This window comes from Amaranthus tricolor, chromosome 11 (assembly GCF_026212465.1).
Source record: "Amaranthus tricolor cultivar Red isolate AtriRed21 chromosome 11, ASM2621246v1, whole genome shotgun sequence".
In the NCBI taxonomy this organism is placed as follows: domain Eukaryota; kingdom Viridiplantae; phylum Streptophyta; class Magnoliopsida; order Caryophyllales; family Amaranthaceae; genus Amaranthus; species Amaranthus tricolor.
In genome coordinates, this window is record NC_080057.1 from 23,239,123 (window position 1) to 23,264,685 (window position 25,563).

General features: G+C 32.5%; 4 protein-coding genes across 4 annotated transcripts; 1 reads left to right on the forward strand and 3 right to left on the reverse strand.

Annotated features, from left to right (window-relative positions):
- Window positions 1–310: 310 nt before the first annotated feature.
- On the reverse strand, window positions 311–10,960 carry LOC130827479 (U1 small nuclear ribonucleoprotein A-like). Its single transcript, XM_057693211.1, has 5 exons — window positions 10,800–10,960; window positions 10,560–10,732; window positions 6,877–6,970; window positions 2,335–2,420; window positions 311–845 (listed from the first exon to the last, which is right to left on the reverse strand). Exons 1-5 carry the CDS (start codon window positions 10,885–10,887, stop codon window positions 555–557), a joined length of 732 nt encoding a protein of 243 aa, XP_057549194.1. The 5' UTR covers window positions 10,888–10,960; the 3' UTR covers window positions 311–554.
- Window positions 10,961–18,536: 7,576 nt separating this feature from the next.
- On the forward strand, window positions 18,537–19,552 carry LOC130827481 (late embryogenis abundant protein 41-like). The gene is made up of 2 exons (XM_057693213.1): window positions 18,537–18,830; window positions 19,040–19,552. The coding sequence occupies exons 1-2, from the start codon at window positions 18,757–18,759 to the stop codon at window positions 19,248–19,250; spliced, it is 285 nt and encodes a 94-aa protein (XP_057549196.1). The 5' UTR covers window positions 18,537–18,756; the 3' UTR covers window positions 19,251–19,552.
- A 138-nt stretch (window positions 19,553–19,690) lies between these two features.
- On the reverse strand, window positions 19,691–23,005 carry LOC130827480 (uncharacterized). Its single transcript, XM_057693212.1, has one exon. It carries the CDS (start codon window positions 22,201–22,203, stop codon window positions 21,700–21,702), a length of 504 nt encoding a protein of 167 aa, XP_057549195.1. The 5' UTR covers window positions 22,204–23,005; the 3' UTR covers window positions 19,691–21,699.
- Window positions 23,006–23,385: 380 nt separating this feature from the next.
- On the reverse strand, window positions 23,386–24,203 carry LOC130827482 (uncharacterized). The gene has a single exon (XM_057693214.1). The coding sequence runs from the start codon at window positions 24,015–24,017 to the stop codon at window positions 23,538–23,540; it is 480 nt and encodes a 159-aa protein (XP_057549197.1). The 5' UTR covers window positions 24,018–24,203; the 3' UTR covers window positions 23,386–23,537.
- Window positions 24,204–25,563: the final 1,360 nt, after the last annotated feature.

Here is a 25,563-nt window from a genome sequence, read left to right on the forward strand (position 1 = left end):
GTTTAATTAATTATTTTTTTTACTTGTTCAATACGAAAGAATTGTGGTAAAAATTAGGTTGAATTTGATGAGATGTTGAGAACCTTTCATGCAGTTGAGCTACAAGACAAATTCCAATTATATAATAAGTTTTAGAATCATTTTTAACATTTCCATATTTTTTAGTAGACTTTTAAATTGTTGAGTTTGACTATACATTAAAATTTTCTTATAAATAGTAGTTTTCTACTACTTATGCTAAATGATTACAATATTAAATTAAATATTTCAAAATAAACGCAAAATCATGACTGTTGGTGGAATATAGAAATTCTAGTATGGAGATTCAAATTGATCAAGGGTAAAATCCTTTACTTTTAATATGCTCGGTATGTTGAATGGGCACATAATTGAAGTTTCAAAGACATATCCAGCTAAAAGTTTACATCCTGTACTATATAACAATACTCGGTGCAAGCACGAAAGATAAACGGCAACTCGAAAACAACAAGACGACTAAAGTTCCTAGACCGGAATCATCCTCTACATACGCTACGTTTTAACAAAGATGTCATCTATTTCTTTGCATATGTGATTAACATTGCATTATCTCCAACCATTTTGAAATTCTGGAGAGCGTTCATTGCAACCGTTGAATGCATTTCATTTTCGTACTCCACAAATGCAATGCCCGGTTTTGCTTCCACCATACGCACCTCCTTGAAGCCAGGGTATTGTCTAAACAGCAGGGATAGCATCAAGGTAGTTGCCTCATGTGGAAGATTTTGAACAAAAAGTATGTTATTTGGTGCAGCCGGGGCTTCTGGGACAACTGGTTTCACACCCATATATGGGATCTGTGAAAGCTACAATATACAGCAAAAATATTGAATTAGACAAGGCTTGTACAAGTATTTCCATAATTTCTATGGTGATCAAAAACAGCGTCTTTCAAACAAGAAAAAAGCCGAGCATTTTACACAAGTTCACAGCTGATATGCACTCAAATGTCTTGCTACCTTGCTTATTCCTCGCAAGTCATAAGTCATATCCTGCCTTCCTTAGTACTTCAACCTAATTTGCTTCGTCATAACCTCCTCTCCTTGGTTCATTTAAGCTAAACATCATTCCCACCCTTGTAGTCTAAACACCACTACAACCTATTTGGTTGTACTAAATGGAGGTAATGAGAATTTTCAAGTGTGAAATGCACCATGCCATTCCCATAATGATGAAACTTTTATAACAAAAATATTTTTTTGTTCATAATTTTCCCTTATCACCTAATACCACCTCTCCAAAAGATAAAACATCGGATTGATTTTGTTAAGTTAATGAGATAATTGTAACACAAACATGACCATCAAACTTATCAACAAATTTTCCTATCAATATTATTACAAATTACAATAACTTTCAATGACCATTCTCACCATTTAATCCTAATAACCGAACGGTAAGTAAAAGGTTTCATTTGTCTATGAAGTTCTCCATTGAAGTCTCCCCAAATACTTAGTGTCCAATAACCAAAATGCCAGAACTTCTTGATGGCGAAACATGAGGCAATCAAATATATCTTTCACAAAGAAAAAGATAATGAAACATAACCTAGTTCTCTGAAAATGGAAATAATTACACCCGGCATATCACAGGATCAAATTTAAATGTACACAAAAGGATATTTTCCTTAGTATTATTACTTTATAGAAAAAGAATAAACAGTTTGTCAATGCCTAGTAAAGTCCCTTCTTGTTTCATATGATTTTATCCTTACTTTGGCGGCCCGTTTAATAACAAGTCATAAATAATGGTTATAGTAAGAAAATCTAATGCAAATTTACATGAAAATGAGCATGTAATTTTTATGGGAATGGAACTCCAACCTCAAACATATGTATTCTTTTACAAATTTTAATCACCACCTAATACCTCTCCTTTAAGTGATAATGGTTGAGATTAAATTTTGTGAAGGGAAAAAATCTTTACAGATGGAAAAGCAGGAGTATGAACCTTTTACATGTGATTTTCCTAGCAAATTACATTGAAATTTAAGTAACATTATCACTTTTAACACCATGTATTTAACATTCTGTTAATATAGAGAATAGACAACAAACTAATCAGAATTTCAATAATAAAAAACTTCTAATACTTGTAGCCTAAACTTGAATGTTCATTGGGTCAATAAGCATGTTAACAAGGTACTTTTCCTCTACACACAATGTTCTTTTCCATTACTATTTATATCATGTGTATCAGCAATCAGAGATTTTAATTCCTAATCAGCAAAAGCTAGTGAATGGTTGCTATATCACATGGAGATGGGAATAACAAACAAGTAAAAGAAAAACTTACTGGAGGCGCTACGCCATAAGCTCCAGCATAATTCACACCACCAGCTGTTTGATTAGCATCAAGTTGTTCTTTCCGCTTCTTATTACCTGCCAAAAAAAAGTTAAACTGCATTAGCTTAATAATTGACATGAGCATCAAGAATATTGTAGCAGCGGTGCCTATGAAACACCTTTGCTAGAAAATCCCAACTGAGATCATACTAGAATTAAAAGATCATAAGTCAAGGGAGTTGAGCATTTCTTCTGGTTCTTCACGCAAAATTACCCTTTCCTTAACTGGTACTATCTTATTGCTCCTGATGATTTCATTCAGTTTAATTTCTCTCAGCACTCTAAAAATTAGTGTATGCTCACTGGACTTGATTTTTTAGTTGTAGAATAGTAACAGATAGTTTAATGAAGTATAATCTTTAAATCTTTGTCACCGATGATCTCTCATGATGCTATTTTTGGTCCATACTGCTGAACCCATATGTTGGGATTAAGGTTTTGACATTGTTAATTTTAAAATTTTTGTCACCAACGATCTCTCATGATGCTATGTTTTGGTCCATGTTGCCAAACCCATATGTTGGTAATACGGTTTTGACTTTAATATTACAAATTGATCTCAATATGAAAAGAAAAAAAAGAAGTCAAGGGGTTGTGCTGTCCTCTTGTTAGCTGATCATCAGACATACATCCATTTCGATGTTAGCAACCCGTGATTGGGTTCAAAGCTTTTGGTCTTCATCTACGAGGTGGTATCTGTGTTCAGTTGTATCTTGTACTCTAGTGTCTACACAATCTCTTCAGCAGATAACATATCTCTAAGAGAAGATTTGGACTGCAGAGTTAATAAAACACCTATGCCAAATCAATTTGAATTTCCTAAGAGAAGGCAAGTAGTCAACATTCACAGAAATTACATTGGAGAAGTCATTCCCACAACATTCACAGGCATCTACTCAAATTTATGATCATCATATACCAAGTATCTCTTGTAATGAGGGGGCAAAGTAATATCCTCTTAATCCGAAGTGGAAAACTCATCCGAAGGACAAGATTACTATCAAAAGAGTAAATTTCATCAGACAAATCATCCACCAGCCTGGGAACAGGGATATGTCAATTTTATTCTTCACCCAACTTTATAGGTTGTTTTGAATCTTCACCCACAGGCCACATCTAAACTAAGATGACTTGGCTTCTCTACTGCTATTTTCCAGTTTCTCTAACTGTAGAGTTGCTTTAGTTCACTGACAGATAGTAGGATTTTGATGTGAATAGCCAAGCAATTTCATCATTATAATCTAGTACACATGCACATTCTTTAGAAGCAGTGGAAGACAGCTGAAAAGGTGAAGTTAAAAAGCTGCGTGCTTTAATAGATATAAGATCCAAAGAGTGAATTTCATCAAAGGAAACAGAAATGAAAAAAATTGATCTTTCATTTCTAAATCATTAACTTCACCAAAACAATTAATCTTTGAGGTAATTTCAAATTATGTTTCACCCAAAATAAATTAAAAATACACTTTTGCTTCTCAGCAACTATTTTCCAGCTTCTGTAGATTCAACATTGCCTTAATCCAGTTACAGATTGTGTAACAATTATATGAATGGTTTAAGCTAGCTTCCTGATTATTCTCATTGTATAGAAGGAAAGGGAAATCTAAGAAAGGCCAAGGTGTTGGTTAAGGCTGTCCCATTATACATTATGAACTTGTTATTTTTTGAAATATTATCATACTAGCTCTGTTTTACATGAATCTTACAGAGATCCCAGAGGTTTTGGAGCCTTATCATACTAGAAGATGACCTTGGCCGGATGTATTGTACAATTTAAACGACCACAAAGTGAGGACAAGATATACCCAAAAGGAACAAACTGTGATGAACGTCCATATATCCAGACACACAAACTTAGATCAACAACTATAAAATAGCTGGTCAATTCATCCATGCCTAAAAGTGAATTAGAGGAAAAAAAAGGGAGAAAATGACATTTTTGCAAGCATCGAGGATTGGGACATACAATCTAAAATATTGATGAATAAAGTATGAATTCCAACATAGTAATTAAGAAAACATGTAAAAATTATTGCCATCAAAAGGTCGACTGGATTATAATATGCCTAATTCATTTTGAAGAGAAAAGTAAACATCATGTTTATCTCATAACAGTAATAAATGTGATAAGTGCAATTATTTGCACTTATTGTGCCTATTTTTATGCTCCTTTCTTGAAGATTAGTGATGATTTAGGATTGTTTTTAGTTCATTTACTCTAGTAGTCTAGTTTATGATGATTTGATTATTTGAGAGTAAATGGATTAATTGCGATGATTATTGAGTGTGTTTGTGCAAGGATTGTGGCTTATACAATTGCAAGACATTTTGAGAAGAAGAATGATGCTCATGAGTTGAAGAATGAAGAAAGAAGTCACAAATGATCCTAAGTACAAATTTTCGTAATTTGAAGAAGAGCCTACTTGGCTTTATCAAGTACCCAAGCCAAGTCGAGTCTATGTTAACATCTGGAAATATGCATCATTGTCAGTGTTCAAAGCTGACTCGGCTTCATAGAGTGTTCAAGCAACGTCGAGTCGGCGTTATGTTCTGGAAATTACATGATTTTGGCAGACTTAAAAGCCGACTCGACTTTCACATACCCAAAGCAACCGTCGAGTTGGCGTTTCATTCTGGTAATTTGAATTCTGAGCAGTCTTCAAAGCCGACTCAGCTTTCTGGTGAAGTGCATAGCCGCCGAGTTGGTTGTTTCCTATGGAAGTTCGTCCGACAGTTCCAACTGCTACTTTAATGTTTTATTTTATTTTTAATTTTATTTTTATTATAGACTTTTCAGTTATTTTTAGGGATTTTAACCCAAAATTAGCCCTTAGTATAAAAGGGTGGTAGTTACTTTTTAGCTTTTTATCTCCCTTTAGCTCTTAATTTTAAGAATTCTCTTAGTTTTTAGGGTTTCTTAGATGAAAAACTCAATTTTATGCTTTCTCCATTATTTATAGTTTGTGCATGTTTCCATTAGTAAGTATTTCATTTTCTTGTCTTTAATTACTCATTATCATTATGTTTAGCATTTTAATTAGGTTTTTATTCATTGTCAATTTCATGTTGATTAACATATCTAGTGAGTAGATTTCTCTTCTAGGATTAAGGATTGACCCTAATTTGAAGCATGGAAAAATTTTTAATTGATAAATTGTGTGAAATTTGAGTCTATAATTAAACTTATGCTTAATGAACCTTAGTTTAAATATTTTTATTAACCTTTTCAATAAAACGGAAGTTTGAGATTAAGATAAGATATATTTAGGATTGAGATATATTTAAGTTAAACTCATACTACCAATAAAACGGAAGTTTAAGGATTAATATTAGTAAGGTCTTAAACCGATATTGATCAATAAAGTGGAAGCTTGAGATTATTAGATCACGTTTAATCATGTCAAAGATTCACAATCATGAGAGTAATTGATTTCCATGTCAGAAGTAGGCGATTCCCGACATCCTAGATTTGTCTTCCCATCGTTATCTTCATATTAATTATTGCCCTTGCTTTATTTACTTGTTTTAGTTGCATCATTTTAGATTATTGCTCATAGTAGTGTTAGATATCAACCCAATTATATTGTTTGTCCGTATCTTGTGGTCATAAACTAAATGAATCTATTAACTCGCTTCCCTGCGTTCTACCCGTATAGCTACATATACACTGTGCGCTTGCTGTTAAATAAAATTTGCACATCAACAGCTCAAAAATCGCAAGTTCATTACCAGCATACAGAGCCTAGGATTTGACAGAAAAAATATTCTCAATAAAACAAGAATATTTATGGAGAACATTTTTCTATAGAAAAATTATTGCAGATTAGTTTTCTTTGTTGGGAAAGTATAAGTGAAAGGGGAAATGGAAAGGAGGAGAGAAAGCAGGGGGGAAGAGAGAAAATGTCCCTCTATTGCAGAAGAAAAATGTTTCAAATCTTTAGGTTAAACTATTTACCATCCATGGTGAAACTATTTTACATCCTTTGCAAACCAAACAAAGGAAAATGGGGAAAATCCCTTTTCCAAGTAATTGTTTTCCTTCTAGGTTCTAATCAACCAAAATACTAATAAAACAATCAACATTCATTTTCTCTTTCTTTCACTGAAAGGACTCCCATGGTTGTACAAGTTTACATTGTTAGATATTGTAATGTTATAATAACTACATTTCTTTGATAAAAAGACCAAAATTTAAACGAAGTCCTTTTTTAGGGCCAAATATAAATACACTAATTTTCTATAAATTCAAGAAATGTTGTTCATTGAGAAACAAAATTATGCATTTGATTTGTTCTTCTACCAAGTATTCATAACTAGAAAGCTTGCCACTAAAGTCATGTTTCTTCCATTTCATGCTTCATTATATTGTAAGCAGTCAAATAAAGTTTTAATTTGCTAGTATGGATAACATCATACCACCGAGCAAGGTTGTTGTAAAGGTATATGCTGATAAGAATTATTAGTCGATAGCAAATAGAATGAAGGTTCCTACCTTTCTCTTCTTGCCTTTTCCTTTTTTCTCGAGGAACAAAAGTACCATCTGCTTTTGCAATTACATCTGACTTGGTCTTCGCATACTGTATTCTCTGCAGTAATCAAGTAATATATAAAAGTATCATATTTACTCCCTAATCAGATGAATGAATGAATAGACATGGGCACACGGCAATCAACTACATATAAACAAAAATGTTTCCAGTTAACAAAACTCTGGTCAGGTCCACTCCCCAGATATTAAAACTCTATACTAGAAGAATATGAGAATAGTGATTTGTATCGACATGTTGCGGGTACTTAATGGTTTGTCTGATGCAGAAGCATTGCCAACACATTCACTCCATGATATTTAAATTTCAATTTTGATAATTCTACAATTTTGTGAGTGACGTTGTACCTATTTCATTGCTAAGCTATTTCATACTTAAATAAAGCATGTACAGTAATGAAGAGAGGCAGTGAAGTTAGCAAAATGCTGCTGGCGTCCGGCAGTAAAACTTTGACTTCCTTATGATGGCATTCTATAACAAGTGAAGATGATGCTAATAGCTAATTTATAACAGCCAGAAAACTTGAAGAGGCATGAGATACAAAATATATAATAACTGTTTAATTACACCAAAGAAACTCTCAGTTAGGATAAAGCATTGTTTTCATTGTCTAATATTTTACGGGATACATTGTTACTATTCAATCAGTGAGCTATTTGAGAATGATAGAGCTTGAATTGAAAGCAAAATGGGGAGGCAATGTAATTAAAATTGGACCCTAAGACAAATCGTGGGCTTTCCTTTTGTTTGTATTTCACATTCCATCTTTCCCCTTACAATTATTAAAATTTCCTTTTGTTTTGCTACACTTCTAAAATTGACAATGTGTCCACATTTTCTCTTTTAATTTCATCTACAAAATCATTCTCTTTCATTTTATTTGAACATCTACTTTATCCGCTTTGGGGGATCCAAGATTTGAAAGATGGTGTTGCACAATTTAATTCGAGACACAAACACAATAACAAACAGGGACAGAAACACACATAAAACCATATCACCAAATTTACGTACTAACAAAACCAAGATCAGCAAAGTTAAAATCTTTTTAAGAAAGAAGAGTATCTTCCCATCATTGCTGAACTATTTTCTTTAGAAGACAGTATTTCATAAGCATACTTTAAATTGTAATTTACCCATTAGTCGTGTCCCAACAAATACCATATTCAATAATTCTAATGACAAAATTTACTTCAGCAATCCAATTAAAGATCAATTACAAATTTGAAAATTTCACAATTAAAGCAAATAGTAAACCTACAAAATATATTTAATACTTTAAACAATCACTCATTGGCTTAAGCTAAGCATTTTAAGCATCAACTAAAAAATTAGTCATTATCCTAATTGAAGGATGATGCATCCACAATGAAGCTAAGCCAAGTTAGCCGAGTTTAGATAAGGAAGTTCATATAAGGAAGCCTAGATTTAAAAAACCGTGCCTCGCTTTGCGACTTGTGCGCTCGGTGCGCTTCCTTGTTATGTTCGGTAATTAACTTATGCTTGCTTGTTCGAAAAGAAGTAAAACTCAAATTTACTTGAATATGAAGTTCGAAAAACCATTGCTACTTTAAGAAAAACAAAAAGCATTCGAAGAAGAAAATAACATTTGGAATGCTTCGTATTCTCATTAATAGTTTTGTGCTAAAGTGATGTTTACCTCAAGAATAATAAATGTTTTCAAGCTTGTTAATACGAAAATATGAATGTCATGTTTGAAGTATTATATATGTTTTAAAACTTATTTTTTAAGCTTTAGCAAAAAAGTGCGGTTCGCATACAAAAAGCTCACGCCTTCGCCCTGCGCTTTGCGCCTATGCTTTAAGGGCCTTTAGCACCTTAGTGCACCTCGTGCTTTTAAAAACTAAGGAAGGAAGGTTATTTAGGAATAACTAATAGTAGATGATCACATAATTGGTGGCGCAAATGCTCAATTCAACGAGATTGAAGAAATAAGTCAAAGAAGAAGGTTATTAAGTTACGTACAAAACAATGTAAGTATCTTTATTAAGTATGATACATAATAACATAAATGACGTGAAAGAATATGTAATAGTTCTATGGTTTGTGAGTGAAACAGCTCCTCTAAAGGTCACAGTTTCGATCTTGGCACCTTGCACTATCTTCATTTTTTTAAGATAGGGTTGCATATGCAACCCCACGAAACTAGGTAGCTCCACCGGTCCACCCTGTCCATAGTGCAATGTGCTAACGGTTGCAGTTGCGGTGATGGACATGGGTGATGCAGTTGTCGTATCGCCAAATATCGGTCTGAACCTTGAAATATCACTTGAAATGGTATAAAACGCATTTTTTACATCTTTATGTTGCAAATGTTACCGATTTGATAAATTTGAAAACCTTTACGATACGATAAAATCTTTTTTTTGCACTATGACCATGTACGCTTGTTTTTCGTCTTTCTATCTTACTACCAACAACCAAACCCTAAATAACCCCACAAATGCAAGCGTAACAAATTTAAGGACTCGGTGAGTAATAACTAAAAAAGTTCTAATTTCATTTCAAACAAAAAATATCAATTTAAGATTGATTGTGAGATTTTAATGTAAATTGGAAAACAGAAAAAGCATGCTTCAATATGCTTACACAAAAGAAAATCTCAACGAGCATATACCGTATTTTAATTATCTAGTTATTTGTTGGTTTGGCCATCCCTAAAATTCCCTCACCCATTTGTCGATCCCGGTCCTAAAATATCCCACACCAAGTCCAAATCCACTTAATATTTGTTGATCCTTCCCACATTGGATTCTAAGCCCACTTTTTACAAATTGAAACTCCTTTATGCACATATCCACATGTTCCTCATAAATAAAACCTTTCAAGTTTAATCGTCTATTTCCCTTCCTCTATCCATACTTAACCTCAAATCATCAACAGGGTTCCACTTTCCCCTCTAAAACGCCTAACTTCAAATTTCCCTTGCCTCTCATCCTACTCCTACTCTATATCACTCGGTTTGTACACTCAGTGGTCGTTCAACCCTTTCCTCTTGAGTTGGAATCTATCCTTTGGATGTGAAAATTGTTAGGTCATGACAATTCGTCACATAATCACCTGTGTGGACATATCACAACCCACGAGTAATGAGTGTTGCCTTGCATACAACACATGATGAGTTTTACTCTTTCTCAAAACCATATGGTTAAGATGATTACTCACCAAGCATTATATGCAAGTCCACAACCCAATTTTCTATCGATGTAGGATATTCCTCACATGTTAAGTATTTCCAACAAAAATCCTCCTCACAGGTGGCAATCATTTTTTTTACCATCAAAGGAAAACAGTAATCTAACTAATCAGAAAGATCCCCGGATCGCAGAAAACATGGATTCAGTGGTCAAAGCATAAACTTCATCGAGAGTAGGGTAAGGTTGAACTATATGTGTACCATCCTTCATTCATTTGTACCAATTCAAAACTAATTACAACTAAAACCTAACTACAACTATATCTTAATCATAAATCACAATTCCAAAGACAACATACAAAAAGAAAGTCCATAAATATTGTGCTGCAAGATTTGACTCGTCAATCAACAAACAAAACCCTAAAAATTATAGACAAATAAACAAGGAAATTATACAACAGAAGAAAATACCATAGGTTTGTCGTAGAAAGGAAAACCTTGCATTTGACGAAGCGCATTAGTAGCAGAAGAAACCTCTTCGAAAACAACCCAAGCTTGACCTTTATGTTTCAATGTCTTGAATGCCAATACCTCTAATATCTTCCCGAATTGAGAAAACACCGCATTTAGCGACTTCTTCAGCTCTGTTATAAGCAAAAATTAAAAAGGAAAATAAAACAAGAGTAATTGAAGAAATTAGGGCAAAATTACCATCGAGCTTAATCTTTTCGTTGATATTGTTGATATAAATAGTCTGGTTAGGAGGAACATCACTTCCTGGATTAGCAATTTCTGCCATGGCCGCTTGCTTAGCTCTGCTCAGTGCTCACGCTTTCGAATCGAAAGGAATATTTTTCAAGTACTATGCTTTCTCCTGCCCGAATCAGAGAATTTGAATATAAGACAATTGAACAACTTTTTTTTCAAAATGAGCTCCGTGAAAACTTAATTTTCAAAATAAGTGTCCGTACATTCAAATCACTGGTTTGGTATAAGTCGCTGTTAGTAACAGCGAAAGAAGAAAAAAAAATAAATAAATAAAAGGCTAAAGTCGCTGTTAGTAACAGTGACTCATCTGTCTTAATTTTTTTTTTGGTACAAATTAAACTAGCCGTTGTTAATTAGAAAAATAGTCGTTACGAACTTGAAAATAGCCGTTGTAATGATGTTCTATAAATAACTTCATCATTTCCCTACTTCATTATATCCAATCTACATCAATCTTGTTGTATTGAATCAATTTTTAAAGGTAACATAAGGTATTATGTTAGTCTTACTCTCAATTTATAAATGTTAATATTATTTTTGAAAGTTTACTTACGTTACTATATTATATATGTTTCATAGATGTCAAAGGAGCATTGTATTGAAGAGTTTTGTGATTGTGGTTATGAAGTTGAGATTAATACAGATTGGAGCGACTTCGATCCAGGGCGTGATTTTGTTGCTTGCCCTTTCTACTTGGTTGAAAGATTAGGATGCACATACTTTAGATGGATTGCTCCGGAGGGTACCAAATGGCAGAGAGACTTAATAATACGGTTTGAAAAGGAAAAACAAGAGCTTAAAGATGAGATATTTAATCTAAAGAGACAAATAGATAATATGGCACATAGGAAGGAAGAGACTGAAAGGATTATGAGAAAGTTTAAGAAGCAATCTTAGTTAGCGAAGGTAGTTTAACTTAACGAATGTACTATGTAATTTGATATGGATTCGTTGAACATGAATGATATTGTGTTGAATTTTCGAGAGCATTTTCCCTATTTGAATATAATTGTCTGTTTGTTTTTGATTAAATTCATACTGCATTTTTGGTGGAATGAGTCATCGCCGAAAAGTCTAAGTACTTAACATTATTTCATTCATAATAAACGTGTGATACTACCATAAAAATATATACATCTACATATATGTTACAATTTATACACAAAAAAACAAATGTTACAAATATTGAGTATGTACAAATGTTCAAAATATACAAACAGTATTCTAATGCTAATCCTCCTCCTGTACCCTGTCTAACTGTGACAGTTTACGACGCCTCCTACGATAGTAAGAGGTCGTCGCATGACGCTCAGGTAGGGGAGTTGATTGATACGTTGTTGATGTGGCACCCTGTGACGACCCGGCATCGTAGTCCGGGCTCGTTAAGTCAACCTCCTCAGGATGAATGTCGGCATGATGAGGAGATGACCCGTACTCGTACATAGTGGTGTGGGGTGCAGTCACTTCCGGAATGAAGTGTTGAAACTGCGTCCCTCGGAGTATGCCTTGGGCAATCTCCCGTACGGGCTCCTCTTGGGAGGAGCTGATGACTGAAGCAATGCCCTGTGCCTGCAGTAAGACGTAAGTGTTAATGAAATGTGTAACGTGTAAGTTCTATGGATAATAATCAACGTTGAAGAATACTTACAAAGTGTGTCATCGTCGGTGCTGCAGGAGCGTACTCGGCTGTCGCCATGATACCTCGTGGTGTCATCCATCGACGCGTGATGCAGAGGAACCACGGCATGTAATCCGCAGAAGTAGGTGCGCCTACAGCCTCGATCGGCGCACCTTGGGCCAGAAGCTCTAGCCTGTACTCCCAACGAGCGACATGGCGCACGTTGATCTCCAGCCAGTTTTTGGGCACGGTTTGATTTGAAGTCTCAGTTCGGTACTCAACGTTCCTACGAATATGATACAATCTAACAGCGTCCAACAAGGCATCCTTGTTATCGAACATCATACCCTTTTGAAACTCTCCTTCATCGGTGTAGGTTGTATCACAATCCCAAGACCTCCAAGAGTTGTCCTCAATGTGTTCATCTAAAGGGGGAATCATTGCATAGGGTGTAGGAGCAATGATTGTTGGAATGTTGCCTAAGCTTATGTCATTAGCTAGAGCCTCCTCGTCAACACCCACATCGTCCTCAGAAGGGGCTTCTACGAATTCATTACTCTCGCTATTAACATCACCCCACGGCTCATTTGTATCTTCTAAGTTAAAAGTATCATCATTTGTGACTTGAAATTGAAGTTGATTGGGTTCTTTAGAAGGATAAGAGGAAGATGGCATAAGGGGATTTTGGGTTTCTTAGGTAGGGAAGGGCGTATGAGAAGGAGCAGAAGAAGTTATATTCATGAATGCATTTGTTTCCACAACATTAATATCTTCATTCCCTAGGGGGTACCTCTTCTACATATCACTCTAAAGAAGGAGTAGGGTTAGACCTTGAATACTCCCACATTGCATCTATAGCCTCCTCATCCTCAACCGGAAAAACTAACAAATCTCCACTCATATTGTACTTAAAACTTAAATTAACAGTACTTCTTGTAGTGTCAATGTCAATCTTAGAGCATATAAAATGTTTAAATTCGTTCAAATCCATGTATGAGTTGCATGCAAACAATTTACGTCTTCCCCCACCATACTTAACATTGTTACTAGTTGATCGAATTGAATCATTCCAAAAGCATACAACAGTCACACGAAATGAATCCATTTCTACAACAATACATACAAAATCAACATCACCATCACGTTCATAAATATATTACCACTATAGATGACATACATTTTAAAATCAACAACAAATTCATGAACAAACAACCTCATTATGAAGATCACTATATATGACATACATTTTCAAATCAACAACAAATAAAAAAACTTATAACTACCTCAATAAGCTGTAGATCAACAAGAAGTAGTAAATTGGAAGTTTATGAACCTACATTTATGGGAAAGTCGGTTAAAAGTTTGTAAACCCTAATTTTTCGAAAATAGAAAAAACACAAAAAAAAGGTACCTTAAGGCAATGTAGGAAGATGACAGAACTAATTAGTGGTACAAACTTGGAATTTGATGAGTTTAGTTGAAGGATTGAATGTGATTTTAATGGAGGAAAGAAGAAGAGAACTCGTAAGTGTGGCAAAGGGAAAACAAAAGGCGTGAACTGAAATGAGGAAGAAGGAAACTGGAAAAAAATATAAGGCTTCAGTCGCTGTTAGTAACAGCGACTGATCTTTTTCTTTCTTTTTTTTTTTTTTGGTTTTCGCTGTTACTAACAGCGACTTAAACCAAACCTAGGTTTGGATGTACGGACGCTTATTTTGGGAATAAAGTTTTCACCGAGCTTATTTTTGGAATAAAGTTGTTAAATTATCTTATTTTTTTCAAATTTTCCCTGAATCGCAAACAAAACCGAGACTACTGGGCTTTTTTGTTGTTGGCTATCTCTTATTTTTGGGCTTTTGAAAAAAATAGGCTTATAATAAAAAAAAAATTCAAAATAAGGTTAAGTAAATTTTAATTCCTAAAATAAGTATTTTCATGCCAAAGCTGAGGTTGTATATGTTTTTTGTTATTAACAGGGAACAGAGAAATTAGTTAAAAAAAGTCAAAATTCTTCGTTCGCAGTTACTAATAACAAACAAAATAGCGAATAAAAGAGAGACAATATCATAGCGTTAGAAGGGACAAAAAAAGATAAAAAAAAGTTTTGTTCTCTGCACCTCAACTTTGATATGGAGACACTTATTTCAAAAATTAAAATTTCTCGAAGCTTATTTTGGAAAATTTTTTGGTTATAAGCTTTTTTTCAACTTTTCATCGATTGTGCTTGTTGGAGAGTAAATATGAATTAGTTTTTAAGAACAATAAGTTTTATATGAAATCATCTCACTATAAAACAAACTCATATAATTAGTCCATTTCTCAAAGTAATAACTTTAAAATTATTAGTGATAATTATAAGTAATCACTCTATGATTGTAAAAATGGTCATTTTAAGGTTATAAATTATCATTTTAAGACATCAAATATAAATTGGATTAGCTAAATAAAGATGATCTCACCCCAAGACCATTTCATGAGAGAATTTATGTTCTAAAAAAAGTATTGTGTTTGATTTTCACTTAGCCTTATTCCTCCAGGCTCAATCTACCCTATAATAAAAATATATATTTTATTGAATAAAAAACATAAATTAACCTTAACCGTGATAACTAAATATATGTGGTATTTAGGGTTAATATTTTGTTTTGGACATAAGGTCTAAATCTTAACTATGCTCAATTATGAGTGAAAGATAGTCTAAAGAGCCCAAGTCCAATCAATTATCAGTTTTGTTGGTTCATATAAAAGATTCAAATCTTCAAAAATCCTACAATGACAAACATGTACAAATACTCTTAAGAACCTTAAATATGATAAGCAATATCAAAATATTACATACTTTTTCTTTCTAACATGCATATTTAAAATTTTTCTTAAAATTCAAATTTTATAGCCGACTTGAGTATTGAAGAGGTTTTCTTTAATATCACCTTCGAGTAAGTAACAACCCTAATTTGTTTTGTAGGAATATTTAAATATTTTCTTTATCTGTTTTCAATAATTGATTCAACATTGGAAAACTTGATTGCTTAAAACATTTGTGCATGAAAATAGAGAACCAAACATTTTCAATCTATCTCTTGTATTTATTATCCTTCCTTCATTTAAACAAGTTTCAAATAAATTTCATCCAAAACATATTATTAAAAGAAAGCATTGAGAAATTTTTTTTTTAAAAAGTGTTATCATTAGAGATGAGGAGTAGATTTGATAAACAAAACTAAATCGAATTGAATATTATGATTTAAAAGTGTACTAATAAACTTTACAATTAATGCAAGTAATAAGATGATGACCAAATCAACTAACTAACAAAAACACCAACGGCCCGTTTGGTACATGGTATTAGAGGGCGGTAATGGTAATAAAATTAAGTAATGAAAAATTTGGTTGTTTGGATGCCTTCAATGGTAATGCATGGTAATAAAATAAGATAATAAAATTACCAAAAAGGGTCATTTTTATTACCATCAAACAATCTGGTATTAGGCTGTGATGGTAATGAAGTATTACTGTGGTAATAAAATAAGGTAATGTTGTTTCGAGCTGAAGAAAAAAATAATGAAGAAAAAAAAGATAATGTATGTAATTATCTAAAAAAATATTATTATTAAAAAAAAATCATTAGATAGAATAATTTAGATACAATAATGCTTTTAGATACAAATATACAATAATGAAACTAAGAGTCATTACCATTTTTATTATTATCATTATGTAGTATTACCATTTTTTAGATAGAATATTATGAAACTAAGATAAAGAATAATTTAGATAGAATATTATTATTATTATTATTATGTAGTATTACCATTTTTTATTACTAACAATCAAATGCAATCAGTGGAATATTATCTTCCATTACCATTCTTTAGTCATGCACACCAAACAAAAGAATTTTCATTACCAATTCTCATATCTATTCCTTCATTACTATTGCCATTATAACATTTCATTTTCATTACTTCATTACCATCAATCAAACGGGTTGTAAATTTACAAAGTTCATAATTTGGCTATGTTTTTAAAGATATAGAGCAACTAACTCAATAAAAGTACGATGAATGAAAAACTTGAGAGAATAATAAAGCTCAAGTTGTGAAGCAATAGCTTGGCTTGATTTACAAGCTTATAGGTATCCAATAGACTACAAAAGGAATCCAAAGTGAATTATAGTTTAAGACAAGGTCAAAGCATCTTTCTTCATCCCCCATGCCCATGCTTACTATTAAAAATCTAATATAGAAAAATCTAAGACTTTTTTAAAAATAATCATTGAAATATCTAGATAAGAATGAAAAAGAAAAATCTAGCTAAGAAGAGTCTGGAGAAAAAATTGTAGCTAAAATAATATTCATCAGAAAGAAAAATCGGTTTACACACTAACATACCCGTATTATAATTAGCTAATATAAGCTAAGCCAAAATAATCAATAAAGTATAAGAGATCGATTCCACTCCGTTTCCTTACATAATATAAACTCAACATAGTATTTCCTACACTTCCAAGTTACAACTCCATTTAAATGTAGAACTGTAATACCCCAAATTTAGCTTGAAAAAGGATTGATAGACTACTCATATCAACAAGGTGTATCTTCTTTTCTAAGGAGCCCATTTGCTAAGAACTCTACAGTTAAGCGTGCTTGGTGGGAAGCAATCTTAGGATAGGTGACCTCCTAAGAAGTGTTTTCGGGTGCGCACGAGTGAGGCCAAAGTGCGCTGGAAAAACTTGTGTTGGTTTGTGGGGCCAGTCTACAGTCTCCATGAGTAGTCACTAGCGGTCCGAGGGTATTTTATTAGAAATAGATGTGGTGGTAACACTCCCATGAGTAGGTTTTGGTTCATATTTTTCATTAAAGGTGTTTTCAAAAGTTCGGCCTATTCTAAGGGTTTTACACGAACAATCCATCTTCATGCATCATCATCAAATAAGTTCTACACAAAATTAATTATCCAACCAAATAAATGAGTAAAAGTATATCACAAATTGTTGTGAGAGACGGTCTTTTCGAGAGACGCATGAGATATATGGGCTAAATAGCCCAATTAATATCATAGAAAGAGAAAATAAAAATATAAACTTTTTATTTTGATGTCGTCTTTTTAAAAAACGGTCTCTCACCGGGATAACTAAAAGTATATTTAACTTTTAACTTAGGATTAAAAAAACACTTTATGATGGTGAGAGGGACAAGAATATATGGGGCAAATAGAGGATGTAGTAGTATACTACCCCACAAATAAAATGACCCTATGATAATCCTAGAAGCCCAAAATAATGACGCATGTGACTTGCTCTAAGAGGCAAGCTACCTTTGATGAGGTACGCCGTCCTTTCCTGCCCTAATGCCCACTCGCCATTCTCACGGGACGTTTCTTTTTTCACACGCTCATAAAGCAAGTGGACACTACTTGGCAATTTAACCTCATCTAGATTTAGGACGGAGATTTAAAAATTCTTATGACTAAAATAGTAAATATTTAGAAATATGAGAAAATATAGAGAATAAAAATTATGAGATTATATATGTTAAGTGTACATTTCAAATTCTATATTGTAAAAATAAGAAATTATTGACAAATATATACATGATTCAATTAAATTATTATGAGACCTTTAGGAATGATACTCAAAAACAAATTCGTAGGCTCGGCTCAAAACAGACAATATTAAATCAAAGCGGATCATTCACAGTTAAAGGGTCCAATAATATCTTAAACTAAAAATAAACAAGTTTATTAAGACGAATTAAAATGAGTCAAATTCTATATGAGATTATTTCTCAGGGAATCATATCATACAAAGATAATTGAGAAGAACTAAAAAACTATCTACAATTTAGAACATATGTATTATTTTCTTTTTAGCGAGTTCATTAAAATTGTCTCGATTCTATTTGAAGTAATAATTTTTTGTACTTTCATATGAATAATTTTATCGTGGCCCTCTCCTTAATTTGTACATAAAGACACCTTTTCTTTTAGTCCATTCTTTAATTTGTACACATAAATACCTTTTAATTGTGGTCTTCGCATAATTTGTAAATGTAAATAATTTTCTATTGTGGTCCCTTCTTGTCTTAATATTTGTGCAAATTGGAGGGACGGGAGCGGTGACTACAAGTCTATATATAGTCCCTTTGTTCCACTAAGCAAACCCATCTACTTATCCAGGCGTCTGCAACGGTGTCTCCTCTCGTCGTCGTCGAAGCTTTCTATCCTCTTTCGACTCTGACTCTGACTCCCTTTTACGACGGCGTTTTAGCACAAATCTAATCAATGGCTGGTTCTCTCTCTAACGCTAAACTTTTCTTCTCCCTTGCGGCTGACAACATCTGCGTTGCCCCCCAATGGTAGGCTACTATTAGACTCCTCGTGATTTTCTGCTGTTGTTTATTGCTGCCAATCTATTGTTTTCACCTCTTTTGAGTTCTATTATTTTCAATAATATGTGCAATTGAATTGATTTTGGATTTGTATATTGCCAATAATATTGTTTATTGCTGAAAATGAAATGAACAATAGTAATTTAATTTCAAATTTTGAATTTGTATATGAATAGGCGGGGATTCGCTGCAGTCTCACAAGGAGTTGCAGGATTCGGAAGTAGAAAAATGGGGAAATCAACCAAAGAAGACATCGAAAGGTCAGTAGAGAAGTCATGGATCCCGGATCCGGTTACTGGTTACTATCGACCAGCAAATCGTGCGGCTGAGATTGATGTTGCTGAGCTTCGTGAAATTCTCCTGAAGCAGAAGATTAGATCACAGTAAATTTGTTTTTAAAAAAAAATTTGAGAACCGAAAGAAGATGATGATCGATGATGCCGTTTACGGTTTTGACAATTGACCGTCGGTGAGATTGTTGGGTTGATTATATAAGAAGATGATAGAGTGCTTTTATTATTTATACGATGATATGATTGATGATTGATGATATTGTAACTCATTTTAGTACCTTATCCTTACCCATGCCATGTTATGGGATTTCATCTAATAATGATATTAATGGGAATATGGGATAAACTGTGTAAGATAGAGATGTTTGGCAAATAAATATTGGTCATTGGTTGTTACTTTTTGATTTGCTACAAAATGAAGGGAACTAATCTCTTTCAATCCTTTCCTTTCAAATTCATCTCCTCCAAATATGTTATCCAAACAAAAGAAATTGTTTCTCAATAAATCTCTCCGACTCTCCCTTTACCTACATTTCAATTCCTTCAATCCCAACAAAGCGTAAATGTTCTAATGTTCCGCTTGTGTTCACTTAAGCTTTGATATGCCAAAAGCTCGGTCAAGACATAAGTTGTTCAAACAACAACCTGATCAACCGTGTACCCAAAATGTCAAATTTCCGATTATGAACACCCCTAAATTTTTTATGACCTTATTGTAACAGGGAGTAGAGTTGAGATAAATAATCAAACTAAAGTTGTCCTTGGACGCCATCGCCCAAAATTTGAATTCCTGACATGAGCACTTGTTACATCAGAAGGCGAAGATGTACTCGTAAACAAATAGATAATCTCATAGTCGAGCATCGCTAACGGGTAGACATATCTTATGCTGCACTTGATTATCAGTTGAGCATCCACATCTGGTTGGCTCTTATGTGCTATAATCTGCTCTTTTCTTTATTCTTTCTTGCACATGGTTGAATGTGCTGAAATATCAACTGATCAAGAGATAACTCTAAAGAAAGCAATCTGCATTCATAACCAAGTCCGGTACAGCAAGTATAAACCCATTTAGGGAAACTACTGTTGACGCCATGACGGGATAGATAGACCTATAACTACCGATCTTAAACAACACGAGGTTAAAAGAAATAGCCCTAAAACGCAACCAAACCTAACGGAAATTTGTTAGCAATTGAGTATAGAACATGAACAATAACCAATGTTTCGAACATATCTATAACTATCTACTTAAAATTTGAAACATGATGAGTTTCGAGTTTTGTGTCTCAACTGTCCTACTCCTCAACTTCTACGAATTTTCTCTTCGGAGTCACCTATATTACGACATGTGTTTCAACAGTTATAGACAAGTCTCTTTGCACCCACAAAACTAAACAGGGAAACATGCTACTCCCAAAAACGGCAAACACCATCAAGCAAGAACGCCTACGAGAAGCTATACAACCACCTACTAAGAGGACGAGAGTTGGAGGATGAAGATGTGAAGCCTACTAAGACTTTTAAAACACATCTTCCATTCTTACTACCATTCTTGAACATTTCCTTATCAACTCCAAGAAAAAATGAAAAAGCTTAAGTCGTTTGTTCTCGAATGCGACTGACAGTTTCTCCTAGGATATGTTTCTTCTTGAACCTTTAGTTACCACATATCGTGCAGTCAAGTTGTGCTAATATTAGAAACAAACGTAATGGAGATTATTTTCTTCAAACAATGCTAGAGTCTTAATAAACAAAGATTGAAGTCGACTACATGAACCAATATATCAGTTCTAATGATAGTCAATTATTTCCTTCTCCAGATTTAAAATAATTACTTAGCAAGAAACACCAGGTTAGCAACTTCCTCCATTGGGAGGGATAAGCAGCTTACTGTTCTACTGTACCACTACTTCCGACCACTACTTCTCGCCAAAAAAAGCTCATTTTATATGAGACCAAATAAAAAAAAAAGAAAATTGGACTCCCACTTATACAGGATACAGTTACTTTTTTAAAAAATATTTTGTGCTGATCCAATTAAAATCACCTCAAAACAATGTACGGGAACAGTAAAAGACAATCCAATCCTCTCATGAAAGTTTTAGTCATATCAATCAGATTCTCCATCTACAAAAGGTCTATTTGTAGCAGATCAAAAATGCTAGCAATACACCCAAAATAGAACCATGAAAGACTATCTCTCGTTGGACGGTAAGACAACATTAGATAAAAAACCCGACATATTAGGTATCAGATGAGCTATTTAATATATGTATGAGGCGTTTTTGGGTGAGACCGTATCATACGTAAATTTGTGCCCCAAAATAACAATCAATCTACACATTCAAACAAAGTAAACCAAACATTGTATACTGGATATCAACAAAGAAAAACATAATTGCAAGATCTTGATTACATATAAATGGGTAAACTTTATCAACATTAAACCACAATATCCAACTATTAACAAAATCAAATAAAACCCATTAAAATTAACCCAAAAACAAAACAACCCACCAATCAACAAACCCTAAAATCTCTCAAATTGGAGAAATAGAAGATCTAACCTCATCAATCTCCTTGAGTAGGTGATTATTGACATCATTCTTGCATTTTAATCCACAACCACATTGTGGGCATTCATTAAAATTATCAACAGGAAAGTTAGCAGAAGTAATACCGACAGAAAACTCAAGTTCATCACCAATTCTTCTCACTTCAACAATATTCAACCACATGAAGAAAACCTTCACACTAACCCCACTAAGATTAGTGAGCTTATTCTTGGAAATAAACCCATTAATTGTTGACTTGTAATTGAGTTGATAAGACCCTTCTAATGAAAAACTACAGCTCCCATTAAGAAAAGCTTTGAAATTTCCAGTCTTTTCGTTTAAATCATAACCCAAAGCGCCTTTAGGAAGAATACCCATTGGAAAATTGAAGGTTTTTAAGGCATCATAGGCTGAAAGCTTCTCATTAGCAGTGGCTATGGAGGAAAGACATAAGAAAAAGAGAAGTAGAAGGATTGATGAGGAAGCCATTGGTGTAGTAGTGATGATCAAAGATTAGTCTGGTTTGGAATGCTTTTGATGAGTTTGAAAGGGTCGGTGATTCTTGTCCTGGTTTGTGACTTTGTTTTATACAATAAATTCAGATTTCTGATGCAACATGGCTAATTTGGGATGACAGGAGATGCTTAATTGCTTATATGTAGGGCTCATATTTTGGTGGGAAGTTTCTTGACTTCGAGTAGGTGTTTACTTCAGATCTATCATTAGCGATTGTAGCAACAACTAATTTAGGAATAGTAGGTAGTGTCGTAGTGATACATAATCTAGCACCCGATTGTTTTATTGATTGTAACCTTCTTTAATAAAAATGTAATTTTTTATAAATATTTTCTCCGTTTAACTATACTTATTATATTTTCTTGACTTTATACGAATTCAATATGTTATTTTAATTATTTATATATTGAACTATACACATTTAAAAATTATAAAAAGTTATTATATTAGGAAAGCATGCGATTAAACCAATCAAACAAGATTTCACTTGATTATATTTTTTCTTACACATTAGCGCAACATATAAAATAAGTTTGAACAATAAATAGTATTTATACCAATAATATAGCGAATATTTCGAAATAGAGAAAGTACATAGTTTGTCATCTTTCTATTCTTTGTAGACCTTGATTTTAGTCTTTATGAGCAAGTATGATGAAAATAATGATGATGGTAGAGATGTAAGACGAGCTAAAATAAATAAAATTATTCACCAATTAAACCTAACAAATACAACATTTTGTTTTGTTTTGTATTTCATAAAGAAAAGTGAAACTTAAACATAATTAAAAAGACCGAATTAAAAATAAAAAGACCGTATTAAAAATAAAATTCGTCTAAATATATAAAATTTTAATATAAATTTTTAAGCAACATATATATAGATAATATTGAGACTATAAAGATTGTGCAATAGTTGCATATACAAAGCGATGTAATCATATTAATAATTAAATAATTTTTTTATTTTATTATACTATCATTTACATAATTTAATACGTTATTTTTATTATTTATATATTAAATTATAAATAACTCAAAATTATAAGAATCCAATATTTTAAAAGTACATGATTAATCATTTCATACAAGTTTCCATATTTTTTGCTTGAATATTATCCGCAATGTACTTCCTAAAATGAATTTAAATGATAATAGTGATAATAATCGGGTAGCAATTATTTCGGAACGAATAATACAATTGGAAATTACGTTAAACAATCTGATAAAATACATCTCTGATTACCCTAGCTAAAATTGCAGCTAAAATTAAAACAAAAAACTAATAAAATTCAACTGATTCAACATCAAGAAAAAGAAACCGATTCATTTAACCCTAAAACATGATTATCATCATCACAATCAAACCCACATCCACAAGTAGGCGATTCAAAAAATCCATCAAGAGGAAAATTAGTAGAAACAATCCCAACAACAAATTGTAGTTGATCATTCAATTTATAAACTTCATTGATTGTAAGCCAAATAATAAAGATCCTAACACTTACACCTTTTAGTTTTGTAATCCGATTCTGAGAAATGACGCCACTAATTGTAGATTTATACTCCAAATCGTACCCATCTATGCTGAATTTACATGTTCTTGGAAAGAAAAGTTTGAATTCTCCGGTTTGTTTGTTGAGTTGGTAATCTGTAATTCCTTTAGGGAGTATTCCGACTGGTAGACCGTAATTCGTGATGGCGTCGTAGACTGTTGGAGTTGAAGATGAGAGAGAAAGTGAAATGAGGAGGAAGAGAGAGAGTGTAGTGGTTGTTGGGGAAGACATTGTAGGTTGATTTTTTAGAGTTTTGGTGAGTTGAATCGGAAATTTGGAGATTTTGTAAGGAAAAATAGGAATCTTTGATAGAGGATGATTTTGATGCTTGTTTCTAATTTCTAAATGGTTTTTGATCGTTGATGCAATAGTGGTGAATGATCTTTAGATGATTACTCCTCTTAGCCTCCTTTGACACGGAAGTTAAAATGTTTAGCATAGGAATTAAAGTGGTGTTGTATATTTTAGGGTGTTTAGTAAATAATTAATAGCTAATATTTAATTGCAAAAATTTATTTGATCAGCTGATTTTATAAATTGATTTGACCAACTGAATTTATTAGCTGATTTTTAAATAGTATTTTGGTAAAATTTAACTGATAACTGAAAGTTGATTAGAGTGAAAAGACATATTAGAACGTAACAAATTTTTTGTTAAGTTTACATTTATTTATACCAAACTCATAAGTAATCACTTACAAAACATCAATAAGATGTTAGTAAAATCGTAAAGTATATTCTTAGTTAAAATTATAAAATTATATTATGATTATTTATGATAATTAGTAGTGTATGATACTCTAAAATTACTGGTATTCATTCAGTTACAAAAAAAAGCCAAAATAACAATAAATTAAATACTCAAAAAATTACTCATAAAAATCAAATAACAAATAGAAAAAAAAGTGAAGAAACACATACCCAAATGAGTTGCAGGCATGCAGCGTCTTCAGGGGAAATTAGGAGTAATTTAATCACTTAATTAGATGAACCAGCTAAAATAAGAGAAAACACTGCTATTATGAGCGTGTGCTAAATAAGCTTGTTCATGCTAAAAACCTCTATGAATAAGTTCTTTTACCAAACACTTTTTTTAGCTTGTTTGACCCATTTAATCCTCTCTTTCACCCAATCAGCTAAAATTTCTCCAATAAACTCTTTACCAAACACCCCTTTTAAAATAAGAGAAAATGTAAAGTGATGAAATTATGTCCATAAATTAAAAATGGACAATAATATTGAAAAATAATAAATGAAAAAAAGTTAAATTTATTACGAAAAATTTATATTTGATTCATCTCTAATGTTGTCTATATATATTTTTTCAAGGACATTAAACTTAAGTATGACTTTACCAATGAATGAATGAATACATATATATATATATATATATATATATATATATATATATATATATATATATATATATATATATATATATATATATATTTATATATTTATATTTATATATATATATATATATATATATATATATATATATTTATATATATATATATTTATATATTTATATTTATATATATATATATATATATATATATATATATATATATATATATATATATTTATTTCGGATATTTCATGATATACCACTGAGTTTCTTCGAAATTCACCATATATCATTGAGTTTACGTCCGTTAGCACAAAATACCATTAATGACAACTGTCGTCAGTGTGCCGTTTGTGGTAAATTACCAGTATGCCCTTACGCATTCAACAGGCGCCATTGTTAGGCTTGACTTCCCCAAATACAACGTAT

Bases quoted from the DNA above. Each gene is read 5' to 3' on its own strand.
- LOC130827480 (XM_057693212.1), bottom strand. From the start codon at position 22,203: ATGGCTTCCTCATCAATCCTTCTACTTCTCTTTTTCTTATGTCTTTCC.
- LOC130827481 (XM_057693213.1), top strand. From the start codon at position 18,757: ATGGCTGGTTCTCTCTCTAACGCTAAACTTTTCTTCTCCCTTGCGGCT. The intron at 18,831-19,039 runs GTAGGCTACTAT...GTATATGAATAG, and splicing joins ATCTGCGTTGCCCCCCAATG to GCGGGGATTCGCTGCAGTCT.
- LOC130827479 (XM_057693211.1), bottom strand. From the start codon at position 10,887: ATGGCAGAAATTGCTAATCCAGGAAGTGATGTTCCTCCTAACCAGACT. The intron at 10,733-10,799 runs GTAATTTTGCCC...TGCTTATAACAG, and splicing joins CGAAAAGATTAAGCTCGATG to AGCTGAAGAAGTCGCTAAAT. The intron at 2,421-6,876 runs GTAGGAACCTTC...TTTTTTTGGCAG, and splicing joins GAAAAGGCAAGAAGAGAAAG to GTAATAAGAAGCGGAAAGAA.
- LOC130827482 (XM_057693214.1), bottom strand. From the start codon at position 24,017: ATGTCTTCCCCAACAACCACTACACTCTCTCTCTTCCTCCTCATTTCA.